Source organism: Abramis brama (genome assembly GCF_963993115.1).
Source record: "Abramis brama genome assembly, chromosome: 13".
Lineage (NCBI taxonomy): Eukaryota > Metazoa > Chordata > Actinopteri > Cypriniformes > Leuciscidae > Abramis > Abramis brama.
The window spans coordinates 10,136,705-10,155,753 of record NC_139975.1 but is presented as its reverse complement, the minus strand read 5'-3'; the positions used below and the strand labels follow the sequence as shown (position 1 = coordinate 10,155,753).

The 19,049-nt window shown below is 36.2% G+C and overlaps 2 protein-coding genes across 3 annotated transcripts; both read left to right on the top strand.

Annotated features, from left to right (window-relative positions):
- The first annotated feature begins 561 nt into the window (after nt 1-561).
- On the top strand, nt 562-2,204 carry LOC311095035 (saxitoxin and tetrodotoxin-binding protein 1-like). 2 transcript variants are annotated; one of them, XM_084133324.1, is made up of 6 exons: nt 562-737; nt 850-998; nt 1,085-1,149; nt 1,235-1,345; nt 1,435-1,539; nt 2,120-2,204. In XM_084133324.1, exons 1-6 carry the CDS (start codon nt 621-623, stop codon nt 2,185-2,187), a joined length of 615 nt encoding a protein of 204 aa, XP_083989450.1. In that variant the 5' UTR covers nt 562-620; the 3' UTR covers nt 2,188-2,204. The 2 variants fall into 2 exon arrangements, with proteins under 2 accessions (XP_083989450.1, XP_083989451.1); XM_084133325.1 differs by having other exon boundaries at nt 616-757.
- A 1,463-nt stretch (nt 2,205-3,667) lies between these two features.
- On the top strand, nt 3,668-18,469 carry LOC311094610 (alpha-1,3-mannosyl-glycoprotein 4-beta-N-acetylglucosaminyltransferase B). Its single transcript, XM_084132678.1, has 15 exons — nt 3,668-3,997; nt 8,169-8,321; nt 8,394-8,525; nt 9,044-9,177; nt 10,428-10,474; nt 10,574-10,687; nt 10,772-10,847; nt 10,937-11,051; nt 11,417-11,547; nt 11,642-11,749; nt 13,361-13,557; nt 14,330-14,408; nt 14,879-14,954; nt 16,364-16,476; nt 18,054-18,469. The coding sequence occupies exons 1-15, from the start codon at nt 3,910-3,912 to the stop codon at nt 18,069-18,071; spliced, it is 1,581 nt and encodes a 526-aa protein (XP_083988804.1). The 5' UTR covers nt 3,668-3,909; the 3' UTR covers nt 18,072-18,469.
- The last annotated feature ends 580 nt before the right edge of the window (nt 18,470-19,049 follow it).

The following is a 19,049-nucleotide window of genomic DNA, read 5'->3' as shown; positions in this document are numbered from 1 at the left end:
TGACTGTGACTAGAAAAAAAAAAACATTATTTCTGGTTAGTTATAGATAGATTTGGTAGTTAGGCAAATCATCATATTATTTGTAAATGAATATTTTTAACAATTAAAATTTCCATATTTCTCTATAGGTTATAGATACTAGATACATATACTGGTAAATACCAATGTACTTTTTAAAAATAATTTATTACTGTGGGATGGATGATTTAAAAATAAAATAATAAAATCTAAATAAAAATGTACATTTGTTTTAATATATTTTATGGATTCTACTTTTATCAATAATATATTGTATAAGTATTACATTTCATGTAAAATTTCTTTATTCTTTTTATTTTATATTTTTATGCACCAAAAAACTATGGCAATAAAAAGAGAAATAGGAGCATTATTGTATTAAATGCATGTTCTGTTACCTCAGGAATTTCCTGATCCCTAAAGTCCAAAATTTTTCCCACTTTAATCATTTCGGTTTACTGGCACTATAGCATCACAGACAACTGTTGCGTCACTTCAGAAAAAAAACAGAAGATAATGTGTGATAAGCAGTTCTATTTAAAGTACCTCTTCCCCAGGTGATGCGGCATAACTTTCTGAAATCAGATTTCTGAGGTTCTACAATGTCGTCTTTGGTGGTTTTGACTGCTTTTCTGGGCCTGTTTAGTTTAAATCAGGCCGCTCTGCCAGGCTGTAAGGAGCTCATAACGCCACTAACCCTGGAGGATGACTCCAAAATTGTAAGTGCATTATTAATACGGTATGTTTTAAAGCAAGTATTCTTTCAAAGTAAACAAATACTACAGCAGCTTATATAGAATAAATTCACATTTTCTATTTTCTTCCAAACAGATCATGGGGAAATGGATCTTCCTTGAAGGCATAGCTGATCACCACTTATTTACAGAGATATTGAAGACTGTTAACAGCTCATGGGTGACGTTTGGCCCAAGCACTCTTACACTTGCAAACACATTATCTTTCAGTCAAGGGAATATGATGTAAGATCCTGTTTTTAACATGTTTTGCTATATTGAATACATTTAATCATGACCAGAATTCTGAATCAGATCATTCTTCCCCTCAGGAAAGGAAAATGTGAGTTTAGCAAAATCAACACAGTTTTTAAAAACAGTACCTTGTATACCAATCGTAAGTGAACAAAAGCTTCTTCATTTCAGTCCAAACTCATGAGTTCCGAGCACTAAGGAATGTTAAACTGTTGTTTGATCCACAGAGACTGACACAATATCAGAGGTAAAATTCTTGCCATCCTGTCCAGAGTGTCTCACCATGAGCATCGTCAGCCAATTCAAAAATGAGACCATAAAATCGCTGTACTTTTTCAGTAAGTCACAAAATCCATATAGATGTAGACATTAAGGTTAAAGTAATGCATTTCATGAGAAATTGTGTGCGATGTTTCCCTCCTTGCAGAGAGAGAGAGCAACCCAACCGAGTCTGACATGGACATGTACTGGAAGCAAGCTGAGTGTCTTGGATTCAAAAGAGAAGCCCAGTACTCCTATGATGGTGTAACAGGTCAGTATGGGTTTCAGTTTAATTTAGTTTATTATTATTCAGTTTAATTTTAAAGGACAAGTTCGGTATTTTACACTTAAAGCCCTGTTTACAGATCGCTGAAAAAGATGCTTTCCAACAGGTTTTATCTTAGTTTTTGTCAAAGTTTTTGTGTGTGTGTGTTTGACAAAATCTACGATAAAACCTGTTGGAAAGCTAAGCATCTTTTGCAGCGATTTTTTGTGTGAGCATATCAGTGAACACCCCTGACCACTCGGTGAGTTTCACGTCTTTGTAAACGACGAAACCTAAAATTCCCGGGACAGCAGCATGTGTCCAAACTTTTATCTTAACCGTTCTATTTCATCAGAAACGATCTGTAAACAGGGCTTTAAATAAAATACCGAACTTGTCCTTTAACTGATGAAGCAGAAGTTACAGGTAAATCTTTCACGAACATGTCAAGGTCATAATTTAACTCTCAAATAAAAAAGAAATCATAATGAACTGATATGCAATTATTTACATATACAATGCACACTGTAAATTGTCATTTTCTTTCTTTAAATGTAGCTTTTTTTTCTTTCTTCTCTCACTGCAGAATTCTGTGTCGAAGTAGGCTACAGCCCATCTGACAAGAAGCCAAGTTTGGACAAATCAGATCAATAAATCTTTTTTTTTTTTTTTCTGCACAAAATAAATAAAATGTAAGAACCACTATAACAAAAAGAACAATGTGTCTCTGTTATTCATCTTTGTGTTTTTAATAAACCGTGATTAAAAAAAAAAAGGTCACATTCGTACCTCATAAAACTTTATCTGTGACTTTAACTTTAACATTATTTATAAATGTGACTGTGGGTAAGTTTAGTATATGTTGGGATTGTCCTCCTTTCTAAAGGCTCATGGTCTTTCTGACAAGGGCATGTCCACAGTTTTATGCACTCAATTGATTCCAATTCACAGAACCTATTGCATCACTTCAGAAAATAAATAAGTGCTATGTGGCAGGCATGTTAGACAAACAGACCTTCTGTGCAAGTATAAAATATGGAAGATGCTCTCCAGGTGAAACTAACATGCTGCTCATGATAAAGAAGAATGTTGATATGAATTTTGCTTAAATGATTTAAAACATCTGGTCTTGCATTTGGATGCAAAAAATGCCTGAAGCTGCTAGAGCAACTACAATTACACCTCAAAGCAAATCAATGAAACCAAAACTAGAAACAGGTTCATGTTTTCAGTGTTGTAGAGACTACCATCAATGTTGGGTGCAAATAATTAGTAACCCAATTACTGTAATTTAATTACTTTTCCCTTGAAAAAGTAAAGGCACTACTCTTAATTTTTCTGTATTTTATTGCAGATAGCCTACTTCTTGCATTATACTGCAGACATCCCAAGTCTCCCGGAAGTCTCTCTTGCGTGTGTGTGCTAGTGTGCCCCACGAAGCGCATGTAAGGACCCAACCAATCAATTATCAGTGCGGGGGGGCTTTTATCTATTGAACCGAATTAATGACTACCATACACCACTAGGTGTCACTTTCCCTCCATGGAATCCGAAATCTCCAGGTCACTCCTATTAAATGTCCAAACTTTCGCCAATAGCCTTGCAATAAGTCTTACAAGTAAGTCCAGTTAGACCACCCTGAAGAACAGCTTTGAGAGACTTATAAACCATCTTTAAACCAACTTATCTGAGGCATGTCTGACTGTGACTGGAAAAAACATTATTTCTGGTTAGTTATAGATAGATTTGGTAGTTAGGCAAATCATTATATTATTTGTAAATGAATATTTTTTAACAAGAAAAATGTCCATATTTCTCTATAGGTTATTTATGTATGGTAACAAAACTCTTTCGTCTTGACATTCATTGAACACAGTATAGGCTACGGGATCGTTATAATTGTAGTTGTTTTCTAAACTACTTTAAATTCAAGCAGATCCACGTAATATTCCAATATCAAAATCTAATACTAACAGAAATATAGGCATTTAAACAAAATAGGTTAAAATGAACAGTATCCTACTATCAGCACCGTCCGCATGAATATGCAACGACGGGATGAATATTCATGAGCTGAACAGGTGGAGGATGGCGCCGCTGCTGTTTAAAGGTGTGAGCGGATTATTTTTTAACTTAGTTCCTCGTACAATACCATGTTATCAGCTGACAGCTTGTTTTGCGACAATGAATGTAGCTGGCCTGGTGTGGACAAAGTAGGAGTCCTTTTAAAATGACTTTCGTTAAATGCTAAACATTATTCCAGTTCAACCAGACGTTACGGGGAAGAAACGGCAACTAACATTTTCATAGTGGTATCTTGAGGATTTTGCCTTCCTAAGAGCGTACGAGTAGTGTTCCTGTACTCCTGAGGATGAGATGAGGCCCTGGCATGCCAAACTTTTCTTCCTCGCGGGTTTTGTACTATGTGTGTTGATGTTAACCTCCTGGCACACATCAAAGTCAGGTGAGTGTCATCATCTTATAATGTGCCTGTGTGGATGGCCTCTAAATTATCCGGATTTTTTTTCTTTGCTATATGTTTGTTAATTTCTCTTAATTGACAGTCGATGAAGTGTAAATCAATGCCAATGATGCCGTAATTGATACTTTTTGAGAGATGGAAACCTTGTCATAGATACGTCAATTTTGAAAGTTGTATAAACAGAAAAATAGCCTATAAATTAATTTAAAATTATTTTATATTTATATTTTAATTTATTTGTGGAGTGAGGGTAAAAAAAGAGAAGCAATCTTGGGCTTTTTAATAAAGAGATCCAATCCTGCTCGTTTTAAAGCTAGCATTTTCATTAGCCTATAAGTTTGAATCTAAAGATATATTTAGATATATCCAGACACCACAACTGAAATAGCTTTTACTAAACTTTTACTGATAGCTCTAGTAAGATACACTTGTTACCAAATGCAGACATCCCAAGTCTCCCGGAAGTTCCGGGAGTCTCCCGCATGTCGATAGCGTCTCCCTGATGCCCGCAAATCAGTTAAAATCTCCCGGAACCTAGAGCGAGCGAGCAAGAGCGCGCGCACGGCAGAGAGAGGGAGCGAGAGACCTTGCGTGTGTGTGCTAGTGTGCCCCACGAAGCGCATGTAAGGACCCAACCAATCAATTATCAGTGCGGGGGGGCTTTTATCTATACTATCGAACCGAATTAATCCAACACTAAAATGAAAATTATCCCATAATTTACTCACCCTCAAGTCATCCTTGGTGTATATGACTTTCTTCTTTCAGCCAAACATAGTCAGAGTTATATTAAAAAAAATATCCTGGCTCTTCCAAGCTTTATAATGGGTACCTGAGATTTTGAAGTCCAAAAAAGTGCATCCATCCATCATAAAAGTAATCCATATGGCTCCAGGGGCTTAATAAAGGCCTTCTGAAGTGAAGCAATACATTTTTGTAAGAAAAATATCCATGCTTATAACTTTATAATCTTGCTTAGTTCCGGTGGATGAGTAAACTCAGAATCTCTATGGCAAGGCCAGGCAAGGCAAGTTTATTTATATAGCACATTTCATACACAATATCATACACAATAACAGTACAAACAGTCGGGCGAACAGTGGCACAGTGCTCATTCAGTAAATGCATAGCTAAACAGAAGTGTTTTGAGTCTGGATTTGAATGTGACTACTGTACGTCTGATCTTTTCTGGAAGCTGGTTCCAGCTGCGGCTGGCATAATAGCTAAAAGCAGATTTGCCATGTTTAGAGTGAACCCTTGGTATTTCTAGCTGATATGATCCTAATGATCTGAGTGATCTGTTGGGTTTATATTCAGTGAGCATATCTGCAATGTATTGAGGTCCTAGGCCATTGAATGATTTATATACCAGTAATAATACTTTAAAATCAATCCTAAAATCCTAAGACTTGAGGACTGGTGTGATATGTTCATATTTTCTGGTTCTGCTCAGAATCCTGGCGGCAGCGTTCTGTATGAGCTGCAACTGTCTTATGGTCTTTTTGGGAAGGCCAGTGAGGAGTCCATTACAATAATCCACCCTGCTGGTGATGAAAGCATGCACAAGTTTCTCTAAGTCTTCTCTGGAAACAAAGCATCTAATTCGTGCAGTATTTTTCAGTTGATAGTATGCTGATTTAGTTATTGCTTTGACATGACTACTGAAACTAAGGTCTGACTCTAGTGTCACACCAAGATTCCTGACTTGATTTTTAGTTGTTTGACCCCTAGAGTGAAGGTATGCGTTCACCTTGAGAACTTCATCTTTGTTTCCAAAAGCAATGACTTCAGTTTTGTCTTTGTTTAACTGAAGAAAGTTTTGACACATCCAACTGTTGACTTCATCGATGCATTGGCACAGGGAGTCAATGGGGCTGTAATCGTTAGGCGATAGGGCTAAGTAGATCTGTGTGTCGTCTGCATAGCTGTGGTAAGCAATTTGGTTCTTTCTCATTATTTGGCTCAGTGGGAGCATATACAGGTTGAACAGGAGTGGCGCAAGAATTGAGCCTTGAGGGACTCCGCATGTCATGGATGTCCACTCAGACTTATGATCTCCTATACTCACATAATAACCTCTCCCATCTAAGTATGACCTGAACCATTTTAGGACTATCCCAGAAAGCCCCACCCAGTTTTCCAGCCTGTCAAGAAGTATGTTATGATCGACAGTGTCAAATGCAGCACAAAGGTCGAGTAGTACCAGCACTAATAATTTGCCTGAATCAGTATTTAAGCGAATATCGTTTATTATCTGTGCTGTGGTGCGGTCGGAAACCAGATTGAAAATTGGCAAAGTATCCATTCGAGCTTAAGAATTTGTTCAGCAGATTGAAGATGTAAGAATTGAGAAATTACAAAATGCCGGACAGTCTGTTTCGGGGGTGACCACACCCTGAGAGGACAAAAGGACCTCTCTGGAGATTACCATTTGAACTGGCTCTCGTGCACCATCGAGACGAAAGTCTCACCTCCGGATCAACTTCATCTACATCTCTTTCCCTCTCCCCTCACCCCCTCTCTCTCATGCTCAGATGATCACCTGAATTCACCCAAGAAAATGTATAGTTTAATGTGAATGATTATCACAGAGTATTTTCATGTTTGGTATCATTTAAAATGTCACAGTGAGACTGGTACAAATGTCTCATTTCAGAATAAGTAAAACAAAAGGTAATAAGGTTTTTAAGAGTTTATGGATAACTGACACACAAAGGAAGATGGTCTCTCAAGCAAATGGTCACACACCCCCATGAAGGTGCGATCTCTGAATGCAAATTTCTTTTGTTAGCACGTTTCCAAGTGAAAGGTTTGTCTATATAAGGAAATGCAGCAGGGAGATCGAGGCCTTTTCTGTAGGCTACTTCAGCTTGGTCCGTGAGGCTGAGAGAGAGATCATGTATTTCTTAAAGTTGGGTTTGCATCTTCTCTCTATTCCAGAGCATTTGATGTTTTGTATCGATTATCTTTGAATTGATTATGAAATTGGCATGATACATTTACCTGACATAATAAATTGTTACATTTAATTATTCTAACTGACTTTGATGTTATTTTCATTGAAGAGTTAAACGGAATAGTCAAACAGTCTCTCATAATTAATGATCCACAGATATCATTAAAACCTTTTCATTTATGGAGTCAGATGAAATAACGAGAGAATACATAACTAAATGTATTGCATTTAATCAAAAAATACTTTGCCTCGAGAAAAGGACAGTAACACGTTAAGATCTTCCGCGCTGGTCGGACGCCGGACTTTGGGCCGATTGAGCGTGAGTTTACAAAGACAACTTTTTCAATGATCTTGCCTATGAAAGGAAGATTTGAAATCGCCCTATAGTTGCTTAATATGGTCTTATCCAGATTGCTCTTTTTCAGGAGGGGCTTGACAAGTGCAGTTTTCAGGGAGTTTGGAAAACTCCCAGAGAGAAGTGAGGCATTTACCACTTCTAGAAGATCTGCTTCTAGACTGTTTAACACACTTTTGAAAAAAGATGTGGGAAGTGTGTCAAGAGCGCAGGTTGATGTACCATAATGGAGATCTAATTATGTCAGAACGGACTTGTAACGTAGCCTAATTGACAAGCTGATCAAATCGTATGTGTATTCACATATATCAAATCATATATATATTTCAAAATGCCAAACAACCACAACAACAAAGTACAGCAAAGCAAAGAGGAATTTCTGGAGCTCATTAACATAGATGAGTATTTACCATCTGTTGCAGCATTTATTCAACACTGAAGACTTCCTTAAACTACAGACTTCCTTAAAAGAAAAAGTTATATGGCATAGTTTTTGTTTGTTTTTTTGTCTGCAGAAAGCCAAAGGAAGCATGCTGTTTGGAGTGTCATAGGCAGCAATTAAACATGATGCTTGATATAAATTGTATATTATGGGCCTCCATATTTTTTTTTTTGGGTCACATTTATTTCTATTATAATGTCCTTTATGTACCATGAATCCCCCCCCCCCCCCCCACACACACACACACACACACACACACACACACACATTTTTAGGAACTAATTATTTTCTGTGAATTCAACATTGTGAATTCAACAAATGCTGTTGATAAAGCTTATCTTGTTTTGGCCCAACATCACTTTAATTCACATCCAGAGATGATTGGTGTTCTTTTCTCCAGAGAACTTGCCATTGCATCTGCATATGGTCTATGAGAGGTTACTGCGGGCAGAACAACGCGGGGAGGTCTTATCAAAAGAGCTGCTTAAAGTGCTGGGCCACCTACAAAACCGCAGCATTGCTCTATCTAATCTCTCAATCAGCAACTCCTCAGGTGAGTCCAAGCACTTTTCCTTCTGTAATATTTGTGTCTGTTTGGTTATTCACTATTTTATCTGCCTTTCAGCTATATTAGAAGAGAGACTCTTTCGGCACTTGTTGCCTTCACAGCCTAATGCCCTCATCTACTTGCCTCATCTGAAAGAGCACAATGACAGTCTGAAACCCATCGTTCACCTGGGGCAGCGACGCACTGGAGGTCTGTCTCCCATTATAGCTTTTTGCGACTGTATAATCGCAGTGCTTGCAATTTGCAATTAAATTAAATTTAAACCATGTCTTATGCCCGGTTTCACAGACAAGGCTTAAGCCTAGTCCCAGACTAAAATGCATGTTTGAGCTGTCTTAAAGGGATAGTTCACCCAAAAATGAAAATGATGTCATCAAGTTTTTCCAAGCCTTTTTCCAAGAAAGTTTTGCCAAACTTTCCAAGAAAGTTTTTAACTTCCTGATGCTTGTTTAGTGTTATGAAAGTAGCAAAGCATCTCTGTCGCAGCCTTTCATTTGTAATCAAAACCTAAAGCTAAACCTAAACCTAAGCTTAGCTGAAACTTGAACACTTTTTTTCCTGCCTAGCAAGCCCTACAAACCTAATGCCCTGTATTATATTTCATATTTTTTATTATAATTTTGAACATATGCTTTTATGTTTCTTTTTACTTATGTTTTACTTTTATGTTTCTTTTTAGCTGACACAGTGTTTATCTGTTTTTGCAGTGTCTCTGGTGTTAGGAGTGCCCACCGTGTACAGGCAGAAACAGAGTTATCTAGTGAACACACTCCAGTCTCTCCTATATGACCTTTCATCTGTAGAGAGGAAAGATATTGTCATTGTAGTCTTTGTTGCCGAGGTAACCCTTAACATTTGCTCTTTGTTCTCTTATATCTCTCCTGGGTTTATCTGTTTTATTGCTCTGGTAAGGCTGCATTCAACTTCATGGTATTATATCATCTCATTCCTCTTAACCTCTCTGTTTCATTTGGTTTTGTGTTGTTTTTCTGTAGTTTAAATACTTGAATGTTTTGACTAACATTATATATGGATTTTTGATAAAGCTGTGAATGAAGAAGACCCCAAAGATAGTTCTGGGACCGTTAGCTTTGAGGCTATCTAAATGCTAGTACATTTCTTAATTGACAGTATTGCTCTTTTCGGAAAATATTTGATCAAAATATTGATCAAATCTTGCAGTGTTTCCAAATTTCTGTCCAATCTCTTGCTCTCTAGAAGGAGAAGTATAGCACATAAAGCACATAATAAATGCCTATTGGCCAAAAAAGAAGAGGAATGGGGTCGTTGGCCTAACTTTCTGCTCCAATAGAGTTGAATCCTAAATGATTTCTAACCAAGGATTTTGGTGATGTTGTATACATCAGCAAAATTGTTTACCAAAAAAAAGAAATAAAAGTCAGACTTGGCTGAGCTGAACTAATAAGAATTTGTTGGCACAATTAATAATAAAAGTTGTAACTGTGCAAAAAAAAAAAGTAATGTTCTTCATAACATTTTCTGCTTCATTTTCTTATATTTTATCTCAAATCTTCTCCTTTTTAGTGCACTTTTTACTTGTTTGATCTTGGACTTTTGGCCCTGTTTATTAAATATGTGATTTGGTTTGTTGATTCTTTATTTTTTTATTTTGAACTTTATTTGAATTAGTACACATAATAATTATTTACAATACACTAGCATTAAGAAGTCTCTTTTGCTCACCAAGGCTGCTTTTATTTGATAAAAAATACAGTAAAAACAGTGAAATATTTTTACAGTTTAAAATAACTCATTTCTATATTCATATATTTTAAAATGCAATGTATTCCTGTGATGCAAAGCTGAATTGTGATACATGATCCTTAGGAAATCATTCTAATATGATGACTTTGTGCTCAAGAAACATTTCTTTTTATTATCAATGTTTAAAGCAGTTGTTTAATATTTTTGAATTTCTTTTTTTTTTTTTGATGAATAGAAAGTTAAAAAGAACAACATTTATTTGAAATAGAAATCTTAGAAATCAGTTTCATGCATTCGTATAATTTCTTTCGAATGGTACTATTTTATTGTTCTTTTCATTGATGTGTATTTTCATTCTTCTCTTAGACAAATGCAACTTTTGTGAATGCTGTTGTACAGAGTGTACAGACCAAGTGAGTGTTTCATTAACAACTCATCTGTTTCATATGAGATGTTTCATCTTTCTGTAAGCTGGCTGTGCAAGTAACTGATCACAATTTCACTCCGTGTAGTCTCCCAAATGCTGTCAGTTCTGGATTGATTGAGGTGATCTCTCCATCTCCTCACTTTTACCCAGACTTCAGTAACCTGAAGGAAACTTTTGGAGACCCTAAGGAGCGAGTCAGGTTAGAGATTCGCTTGTGCTGTTGTGCAAATACTGTAAGTAACTGGAAATAGATGGTTTATTAATGTGATCCATTTGGTCACAGATGGAGGACCAAGCAGAACCTTGACTACAGTTTCCTCATGCTGTATGCGCAGTTTAAGGGCACATACTATCTCCAGGTAATGCCAAGACAACGCCATACAACTCATTGATAGCTCTATGTTTCATTGTTTTTATAATCAGTCTGTATTTTTTGCATGTGTTTCAGCTAGAAGATGATATTGTAGCAAAGCAAGGATTCTTTGAGTCCATGAAAAAATATATAGAACTGGTGTTTTCCGAGGAGTGGCTTTACCTGGAGTTTTCCCAGCTGGGATTCATTGGTCAGTGTGTTGTCCTCTCCGTTCATTAATGTCCTATCCTGTTCTCTTCTCTCCCACCATTTCTGTTTGTTCAGTTGTTTCATTCATGCACCGTTTTGTTATTTGAACATAACAGTCAGTGTCAGTTCCAGAAAACAGTGTCAGTTCCTTGGTTTGAAAACAAACACATGCACTTAAAAGAAGAACAATTCAGTTCACATACTGTCAGTTATTTAAATAGTTTCTTAAATCAACCAGGGTTGCGTTTCCCAAAAGCATTGTTAGCCAACTTTGGTCGCAAGCATACTACTTACTATGACCAAATCTGTGATGCTATTTGTGTCCTAGCATGAATTTAAGCATATCGCTGAATTTTCATATTCTAGGCAAGCTTTTTCGCTCATCAGATCTGCCAATGATTGTGGAGTTCATCCTGATGTTCCACAAAGACAAGCCAATCGATTGGCTGCTTGATCACATCCTGTGGGTTAAAGTGTGTCACCCAGAGAAAGACTCAGTAAGTTTGGGTATAATTTTTTTTGTTTGTCTGTTTTTCAGTGAGATTGATGTAAGGCATATCATTGCTTATCATTATAATTCTTTGCACTTAGAAACACTGCAGTGATGAGAAGGCCCGACTGAAGAGAACTTACAAACCCTCATTGTTTCAGCATGTTGGTTTGCATTCCTCGCTGCCCGGTAAAATACAAAACCTAAAGGTAATTTAAATTTCCACTTCCTTATAGGAAGCTTTTCATATGTGTATACTGTATATGCTAGGGTTTAGTTTCAGTAAACTAAAACTTAAACCATAAAAAACATTTTTGTTACTTAAAATAAAATAAAATAAATGAAAAAAACAAAACAAACGTATTTTATTTAGGCTAGTTGCCAAGTAAATGGAAAATATATATATATATAAAAAAACTAATTAGAAATAGTATTAAAAACTAGCATAATATAAGAAGCATTACTAGTAGAATAGTGGCTACCTACTAAACCATCCAACAGTAGTGTAGGTTTGGACAACAGCTTATCTACATTGCAAACATGACATTTACATTATTTATATTGGCATGTTTTTCCATAGTGACTTACAAATTCGGAATAACACAGCTCAAGTGATTCATCTTAAAGGTGAAGTGTGTTATTTCTGCTGTGCCAATGCATTATGATGGTTTTTATTATTTTCATCATTTGTTTTGTTATCTATTTTGGGAAGTCACCCAACAAATGGGTTACATGTATGGAAAATAAAAAGGAAGAATTTTAAGCCTCGGCTCGCTTTTCGCTCCGTTTTCCATTGCAGATAGTACCTCCACAATAGTACCTGGTCGTCATAGCGACGCCGCAGGAAACTGCCGTGACTTAATCTTTTATGCGAGACGCGCGAGACACACCCGCTACCCACACACACAGGACAATGGAGGAAATCGAGTGTATGCTGTTTTTGGATGTTTTTATTTTTGTTTTTGCTGTTTTTTTATTCAGGATACTCCGTCTGGCGCGTGCAATGATGACGCAGTGAATAGTGACGATTCTCTCTGACCAATCAGCAATCTGTCGTGTTTTCACGTCACATTTTAGTATCGCCTCAGCTCGCCTCAGCCCGCTTAGAACCTCGCCGGAGGTGATACGAAAAAAGTACCTGGAGGCAGGTACAGGTACAACTTTTACACAGTGGAAAACCAAACAAAGCCGAGTCGAGCCGAGGCGAGGCGAGCTGGTACTGTGTAGTGGAAAAGCGCCATTAGAGAGTCAGACTGTTAACCTGATTGAATGAGTGCACTCGATAATGCCCACTGTGGTTTGGGACATCACTACAAATGACTGTCCCCTCAAATAGTGCCCTATTTAAGGGTATAAGGGGTGATTTTGACTCATTGTCATGCAAAGTTTATATCGAATCTGCTTCAGCTCATCTGCATGTGATTTTCATGAAAAACTTGATTAACTGGTTCAGGTGTGTTTGTTTAAAGTTAGAGCTAAATTCTTTAGGACAATGGGTCCCCTGGAACAAGGCTGAAGACTGATGATTATAACGTCAAAAAGAATTACACACTTCATTACAGGTGCAGCAGTACAAAGTTTTAAACATGTCCAGAAAAGATAGCAAACTCAGTAAAAAAATGAATTTATACCAGCTTGTACGGTGCGCTTCACATGATGCCTATTGAGAGAGCGTTCTAAACCACTCACTAATTAGATTCCATTTCAGTTAGGATGCTGCCTTCGAAGGCAGCTGCTTGTGTTGACAATATACAGCAAGGAAGCTCACTAAGTTTTGGAAAGGAGCTTATGTGTTGTCTGTATTTATATGTCATATGCAGGATAAAAATTTTGGGAATCAGGTGCTGTTTAAAGGCCACAGTAATAACCCATCTGCAGAAATCAGCAGCAGTCTGGAGAAATATCAGTCTCACTCTCTGGAGAGAGCTTACAATGGAAAGGACTTCTTCTGGGGCCTCACACCCAAAAGAGGAGATTATATTCTCTTCACTTTTTCCACGCCTCAAGCTGTCAAAGGGTAAGACACCAGCAAAGGATATTTATGTGATGAGTATACATAAGTTTAAACTGGTACAGGCAATGTTTGTCTTACAGGTACATTTCTGGGTAAACTATCCCTTTATCTGTGTGCCTTGTAAATATCTCTTTATTTGGATGTATAAATATAGAAGTAAAAGCCCAGCAGCAGTGTAAATGTACCCAGCTGTCTGCTCGGGTGCTTTTATATTTAAGTAAGTTTGCCCTGCTGAAAAATTGTGAACCAGTAGCTTCAGTTTAAGCTCCTTTGAGCACGAAATTCTATATAGCCCATGCTTGTTCAGGAGCTGAATACACTGTGACAGCAATCTTTTTAAATCCCCCTTAAGCACACACAAAAGAGTTTTAGGAGGCTCTAAAATGGTATCAAGTTAGGATCTAAAATTTAGTTGCTTTTTGGCGATGGCCTTGTAAAGAAATCTGAACTTTCTCAGTATCTGTCACTTGACAAAGAGTGGCGTAATGAGCACAGGGAAAATCCTGGCTGCTTAAACGAATACAAAAGATAGAGAAACAATGAATTGTTTAAACTGTACACATAACTTAACTATGCGTAACCTCCTAATCCAGTCATCAGTGAAGTTGAAAGGTATCTTCTGGGTTAAACACAAGCTTTAACTTGAACTCTAACATCTGTGGAATGAGAAACATTTCGACTCAGAAAACAAAAACATAGTGTAACACAAATGGACTTACAATGAAATTTCCATTGACTGATTTAACTTGTATATATATTTTCCACTCACTTCCAGGTACCTTTTTCGATCTGGCAATATTGAGACAAATGGTGACCGGTTTTACAACACAACAGTGGAGGTGCTCCCTACTAATGTAAGTATCATGCCAACACCTTTTCTGGTCAAGTTACCAAAGTAACACTCAAAATATCTGCTTTCAGCAAATTGTGAAATATTATTAAACATTATTAACATTGTAAATGAAATAGAGAAAAATGGGTGGTTTTCAGTTTGTGTTTAGTCTGTGTTGTGTAAGATATATAGGTATTGTCATACATTAGCTTTAGACGTTGCATTGTGCATTGGGACGTATGTGACTACACCCTTTAACTCTCTGTACATTTGTCTTCATTTGCTTGCAGTGATAATTCATTTCTCCTTTACTTGTTAGTCACCCATCTAAACCAACAGAAAGCTGACACCCATAACCAAATATGTGGCTTTGCATCACTAGAGATTTCGTTAAACTTTATCTCAAACCTGCTAGACTAGGATTTTTGTACATACTTCTTTTTTGCACCCAAGTACAAAGTGCTGACAGGTACATGTCTGTCTGTTTTACAGAACTCTGTGAAAGAGAAGGTGGAGAGAGGAGAATTATCCTGCTGTAAACCCTCATCCGATGGCTTTGTCGAGATAGGTACACAACCATTATTGATTTCCTGTTTCTTTCTTTTCTTTTTTTTCTGTCCCTCAGTTGTAAAAGTTTGCATAAATACAAACAGTTCACTCATTTAAGTAATTTACCAAGTAAAATACATGGTAAAAAAAAACTAGCCAGTTGATACTAGTCAGATATGAGTATCATCAAGCTAGCTGTGATGATAATTATGATTATTACAGGAAACTCCTGAAAGATTTGGCCATCAAGTGAAGTCTGTAGGGTTAGGTATCAAAAACCTGGTTTCTCAAGAAGAGCTGGTTCAGTTGGTTTGTTTTTTCTTCCTTTTTTTTTTAGTAATAGTGCTGAATGAATTTCATGACATCCTGTTTTATTAACAGTTCTTGAACGTCTGCCTTTTTTTCTTCTAGTGCACTGAGCATTGAAGCTGAGTGTACTGAAGCTATGACAGTGTATTTCCTGAATCTACCAGAATCTATATTTATTCAGCAAGGATGCATTAAATTGATCAAAAATGACAGTAAAACTTTTATAATATTAAAAAAGCTTTTTATTTCAAATAAATGCTGAACTTTCTATTAATCAAAGAACCCTAAAAAACGTATTGCTGTTTCCACAAAGAATATTTAGCAGCACAAATTATTTCAACCGTGAGAATGATAAGAAATGCTTCTTGAACAGCAAATCATCATATCAGAATGATTTCTGAAGGATCATGTGACACTGAAGACTAGAATAATGATGCTGAAAATTCAGCTTTGCCATCATAGGAATACATTTTAAAATGTATTCAAATAGAAAACACTTATTTTAAATTATATTTCATATATATTATATATTTTTTTCTGTATTTTTGATCAAATGCAGTCTTGGTGACCATAAAGAGACTTCTTTCAAAAACATTCAGAAATCTTACCGACCCCAAACTTTTTAACAGTAGTGTAGGCCTACATGTACTTGAAGCTTGTGAGACTTAAATTGGTCAATATTTTTGTTTTCTAAAAGACTGTATATGATTATTAATGGAAGCATCAAATCTCTGGAATTTCTTGATTTTAGTATCAACTACTGAAATATTGGTTTCATGATAACAATGGTTATTGATTTGTGGATCAAATTTAACGATGCAACAGCCATGACATTGTATTTTACGATTGTTAATGATCAAACAAGGTTATCAGACACTATTTGTCGATAACTGGTCAGAAACGTGAGCGAGTATGAATGTGCATGTCTGTAATACACACACCCGCTTCGATTTCATCTATCTGGACAAACCACAGTAATAAATGTGAGAACAAAAACTGGTTATGTAAAAATGTGAGGCCAGTGTCTGAAATCAAGCGCTTTTCATGCAATGTAAATTGAAAGAGGCCGAGGTTTCCATGTTCTTTGTGATGAGATGTTAACAATGTTTGTGTTTGTAGATTCTTTCAAGAATGGAGTGGCTGAGGGAGAAGTGAATGGAGCATTAGAAGAAATAGTGGCCATGAGACTCCTGGTTCACTCTGATTCTGATGTCTGGGTTCTTCTCAGTGAGGTGAACCACATTCGTATCATCTATATATAACCTTTAGAAACATGCCTCACTAAATTGGGAAGGGCTTGAGATAACAATTACTTAATTCAGAGAAAGGCATGCTCACGTATGTATTGCATAACTCGAAACCCAATCCAATTTTGTTGACTTTTCACCAGGGAATTACACAATGGAAAAACACAATGATTCGTTTGCACATATATTTGTGTGAGGTTTTTCTCCCTTACAGTAAAATCAAATGAAAGTAAGAAAGGGGTCACATCATCTGTGACAAACAAATCCAGTCAAGTACTCGTAGGGCTTGTCAGGGCGGTTTATTGGGTCTTTCATTAAAATGTAATGCTAAGCGAGGCGGTTGTTATAGCGAATAACAACCCCGACAGGCTGAACGGTTCGCATCGGGGTCTTGAATCAGCCTGAAGGGGTTGTTATTCGCTATAACAACCGCCTCACTATACATTATCCCGCTTATTACATGGCTACCTACAAAATAAATAAATAATTTGACACAAAATATTGATTTAAAAAGGAGTTTATTGATTTAAAAACGATTGTATTGCTTCCGCTAAAGAAAATAGTCCGTTCCGCGTCCATAGCAACGCTCTGTTTTTCATGGCAACGGTGTGTTATACTTCGCAGCGGTCTGTTATCAAGAAATAACAGACCACATTCTACATTGGAATTCAACCAAGCCATGTAATAAGCTAGTTTAGCATTCTCCAGCTCAAGTCATTTTCTTCACGTAGAAAAGTGGAAAGTTATATCTTAAAATTTCATATCATTAGAAACTAAGGACTCTTAATATGGTATCTTTCAGTAGATTATCATTATCATTATCACTTTGACAGAAATGGCCACAATTGTTTTTATGCCTCTCGTCCCCTCGTTCCAAACAAAATCTTTGATCAAAACTTATTTTATTGTAATAACCATTTCACAAGTTCATTTGCAGAAAAAAAAATCTTGTTATATTGTTTATAATGAATCGATTGAGGAAAATTAAGAAGGTTGATGTCTAACTTTAAAAAATGAACGAGGAGGAGGGTAGTGAATGATGTCCTAGGTCACTAAAGACCCAAGGTTTGCTTTTAAGGGTTAAATTGACAAATATTTGTTGGTTTTTAGTTTTATCTTTGCTGAGTTTCTTTTAACATCTATGCACTTTAAATTAGCAAGTGTGTAATTTAACCAAACAGAAAACAGAAAATGTATTTGTCTACTTTTACTAGTTAAGAGATCAACAACAATGAAACAATGACCATCTCTGTCATCAGTTCTCTTTACTCTGTAATTTGCATTCATTTTGCAAAATTCTTGAAAATTCATTCACAGTATAAATTATCGCAGATGGATCTAAATAATTCTAAAGATGATGATAAATTAGAAAATTCTCCATTTCAGTCACTATTATTCACCATTTCATTGACATTTTAGTTCTGTAGCAAGTCATTTAAATCTTGTCTTTACATTTAAAAAGCCTTTTTGAGAAAGTCTCTGGCAGTTTCAATAGCCTTGTTTTCAGCTGTGACACAGTATCTAAGGTTTGCTTAAAAGTCACGTCTCTCTCTCTTTGACAGATCTTTATTAAAGTTTGATGAGTTGAGGAGAGAGGAGAAATTTGAGCCGCATGACAACGTGTAATACCCCCTGCTGTGGACAACAGCACACGCTGCTGGTCTGGAAAGGAACCTCCCTATGCTTGAACGATTGTGATTGTGTGCCATCTTGAGGTCCAACGTAAATACTGAATTACAGGATGTTTCCCTCATCTATGCGAGCAAAGTTTTTACACTGTTGTTTTATTGTGGTCTATGGTTTTGTTTGTTTGGTTTATTTTATTTCTGTCTAAATTATTTTAAAAAAAATTATTCATTATTTTGTGTTGCAAAAACAACTTGAAGAGACCACACACAAGGTATCTGACCATATTTTTATATTCTATTGAATTTAAATTGTCAATAAATGGCAGTAACACCAACTGTTTTCAACTTCTAATTTCATCATTATGTGTGCTTTTCTGCTGATATAATATTCTTGCTTTTTTTTTTCTTTTTTTTTTTGCCTCACCTGCATCAAGTGGAATTGCAAAGATAAGAAAATATTTTTTTTTAAAAAGAAGAAAAAAAATGTTTTTTCCCCATCTTCCATTGGTCAGATAAACACAGTCCTGTCCAGTGCTATTGTATCAGACTAATTGGGGTGATTGATTGCACTAACAGTATTATTATAGTTTTATTAATATTTTGAATTAGCTTTAATTGGTATATTTTTAGTTTTCAATTTTAACTTTTCAAATTTTCTGTATTTTTCCCCCCTGCTATTTAGGTTTTTATTTTATTTTTATTTTAGAGTGCTTCAGCTTAACTTGTTTCAGTTTATTGCCAAGGCAACATTTCTAATTTTCGTTAAGTTTCAGATAACAGAAATGAATCAAACTGGGAAACTGAAATGTACAGTTTTCAGTTTTAATCTTGGTCTTGCTGTAGGTAATCATTCCAACATATTGGTCACTGCATAGTTAAACGCTAGACTGTTTGTCCTTCCGAACACCTTTGGTGACCCTGTGAAAGATG

Bases quoted from the DNA above. Each gene is read 5' to 3' on its own strand.
- LOC311094610 (XM_084132678.1), top strand. From the start codon at position 3,910: ATGAGGCCCTGGCATGCCAAACTTTTCTTCCTCGCGGGTTTTGTACTA. The intron at 9,178-10,427 runs GTAACCCTTAAC...TTCTTCTCTTAG, and splicing joins TTGTAGTCTTTGTTGCCGAG to ACAAATGCAACTTTTGTGAA. The intron at 10,688-10,771 runs GTTAGAGATTCG...ATTTGGTCACAG, and splicing joins GACCCTAAGGAGCGAGTCAG to ATGGAGGACCAAGCAGAACC.
- LOC311095035 (XM_084133324.1), top strand. From the start codon at position 621: ATGTCGTCTTTGGTGGTTTTGACTGCTTTTCTGGGCCTGTTTAGTTTA. The intron at 738-849 runs GTAAGTGCATTA...TCTTCCAAACAG, and splicing joins TGGAGGATGACTCCAAAATT to ATCATGGGGAAATGGATCTT. The intron at 999-1,084 runs GTAAGATCCTGT...TCTTCCCCTCAG, and splicing joins TTCAGTCAAGGGAATATGAT to GAAAGGAAAATGTGAGTTTA.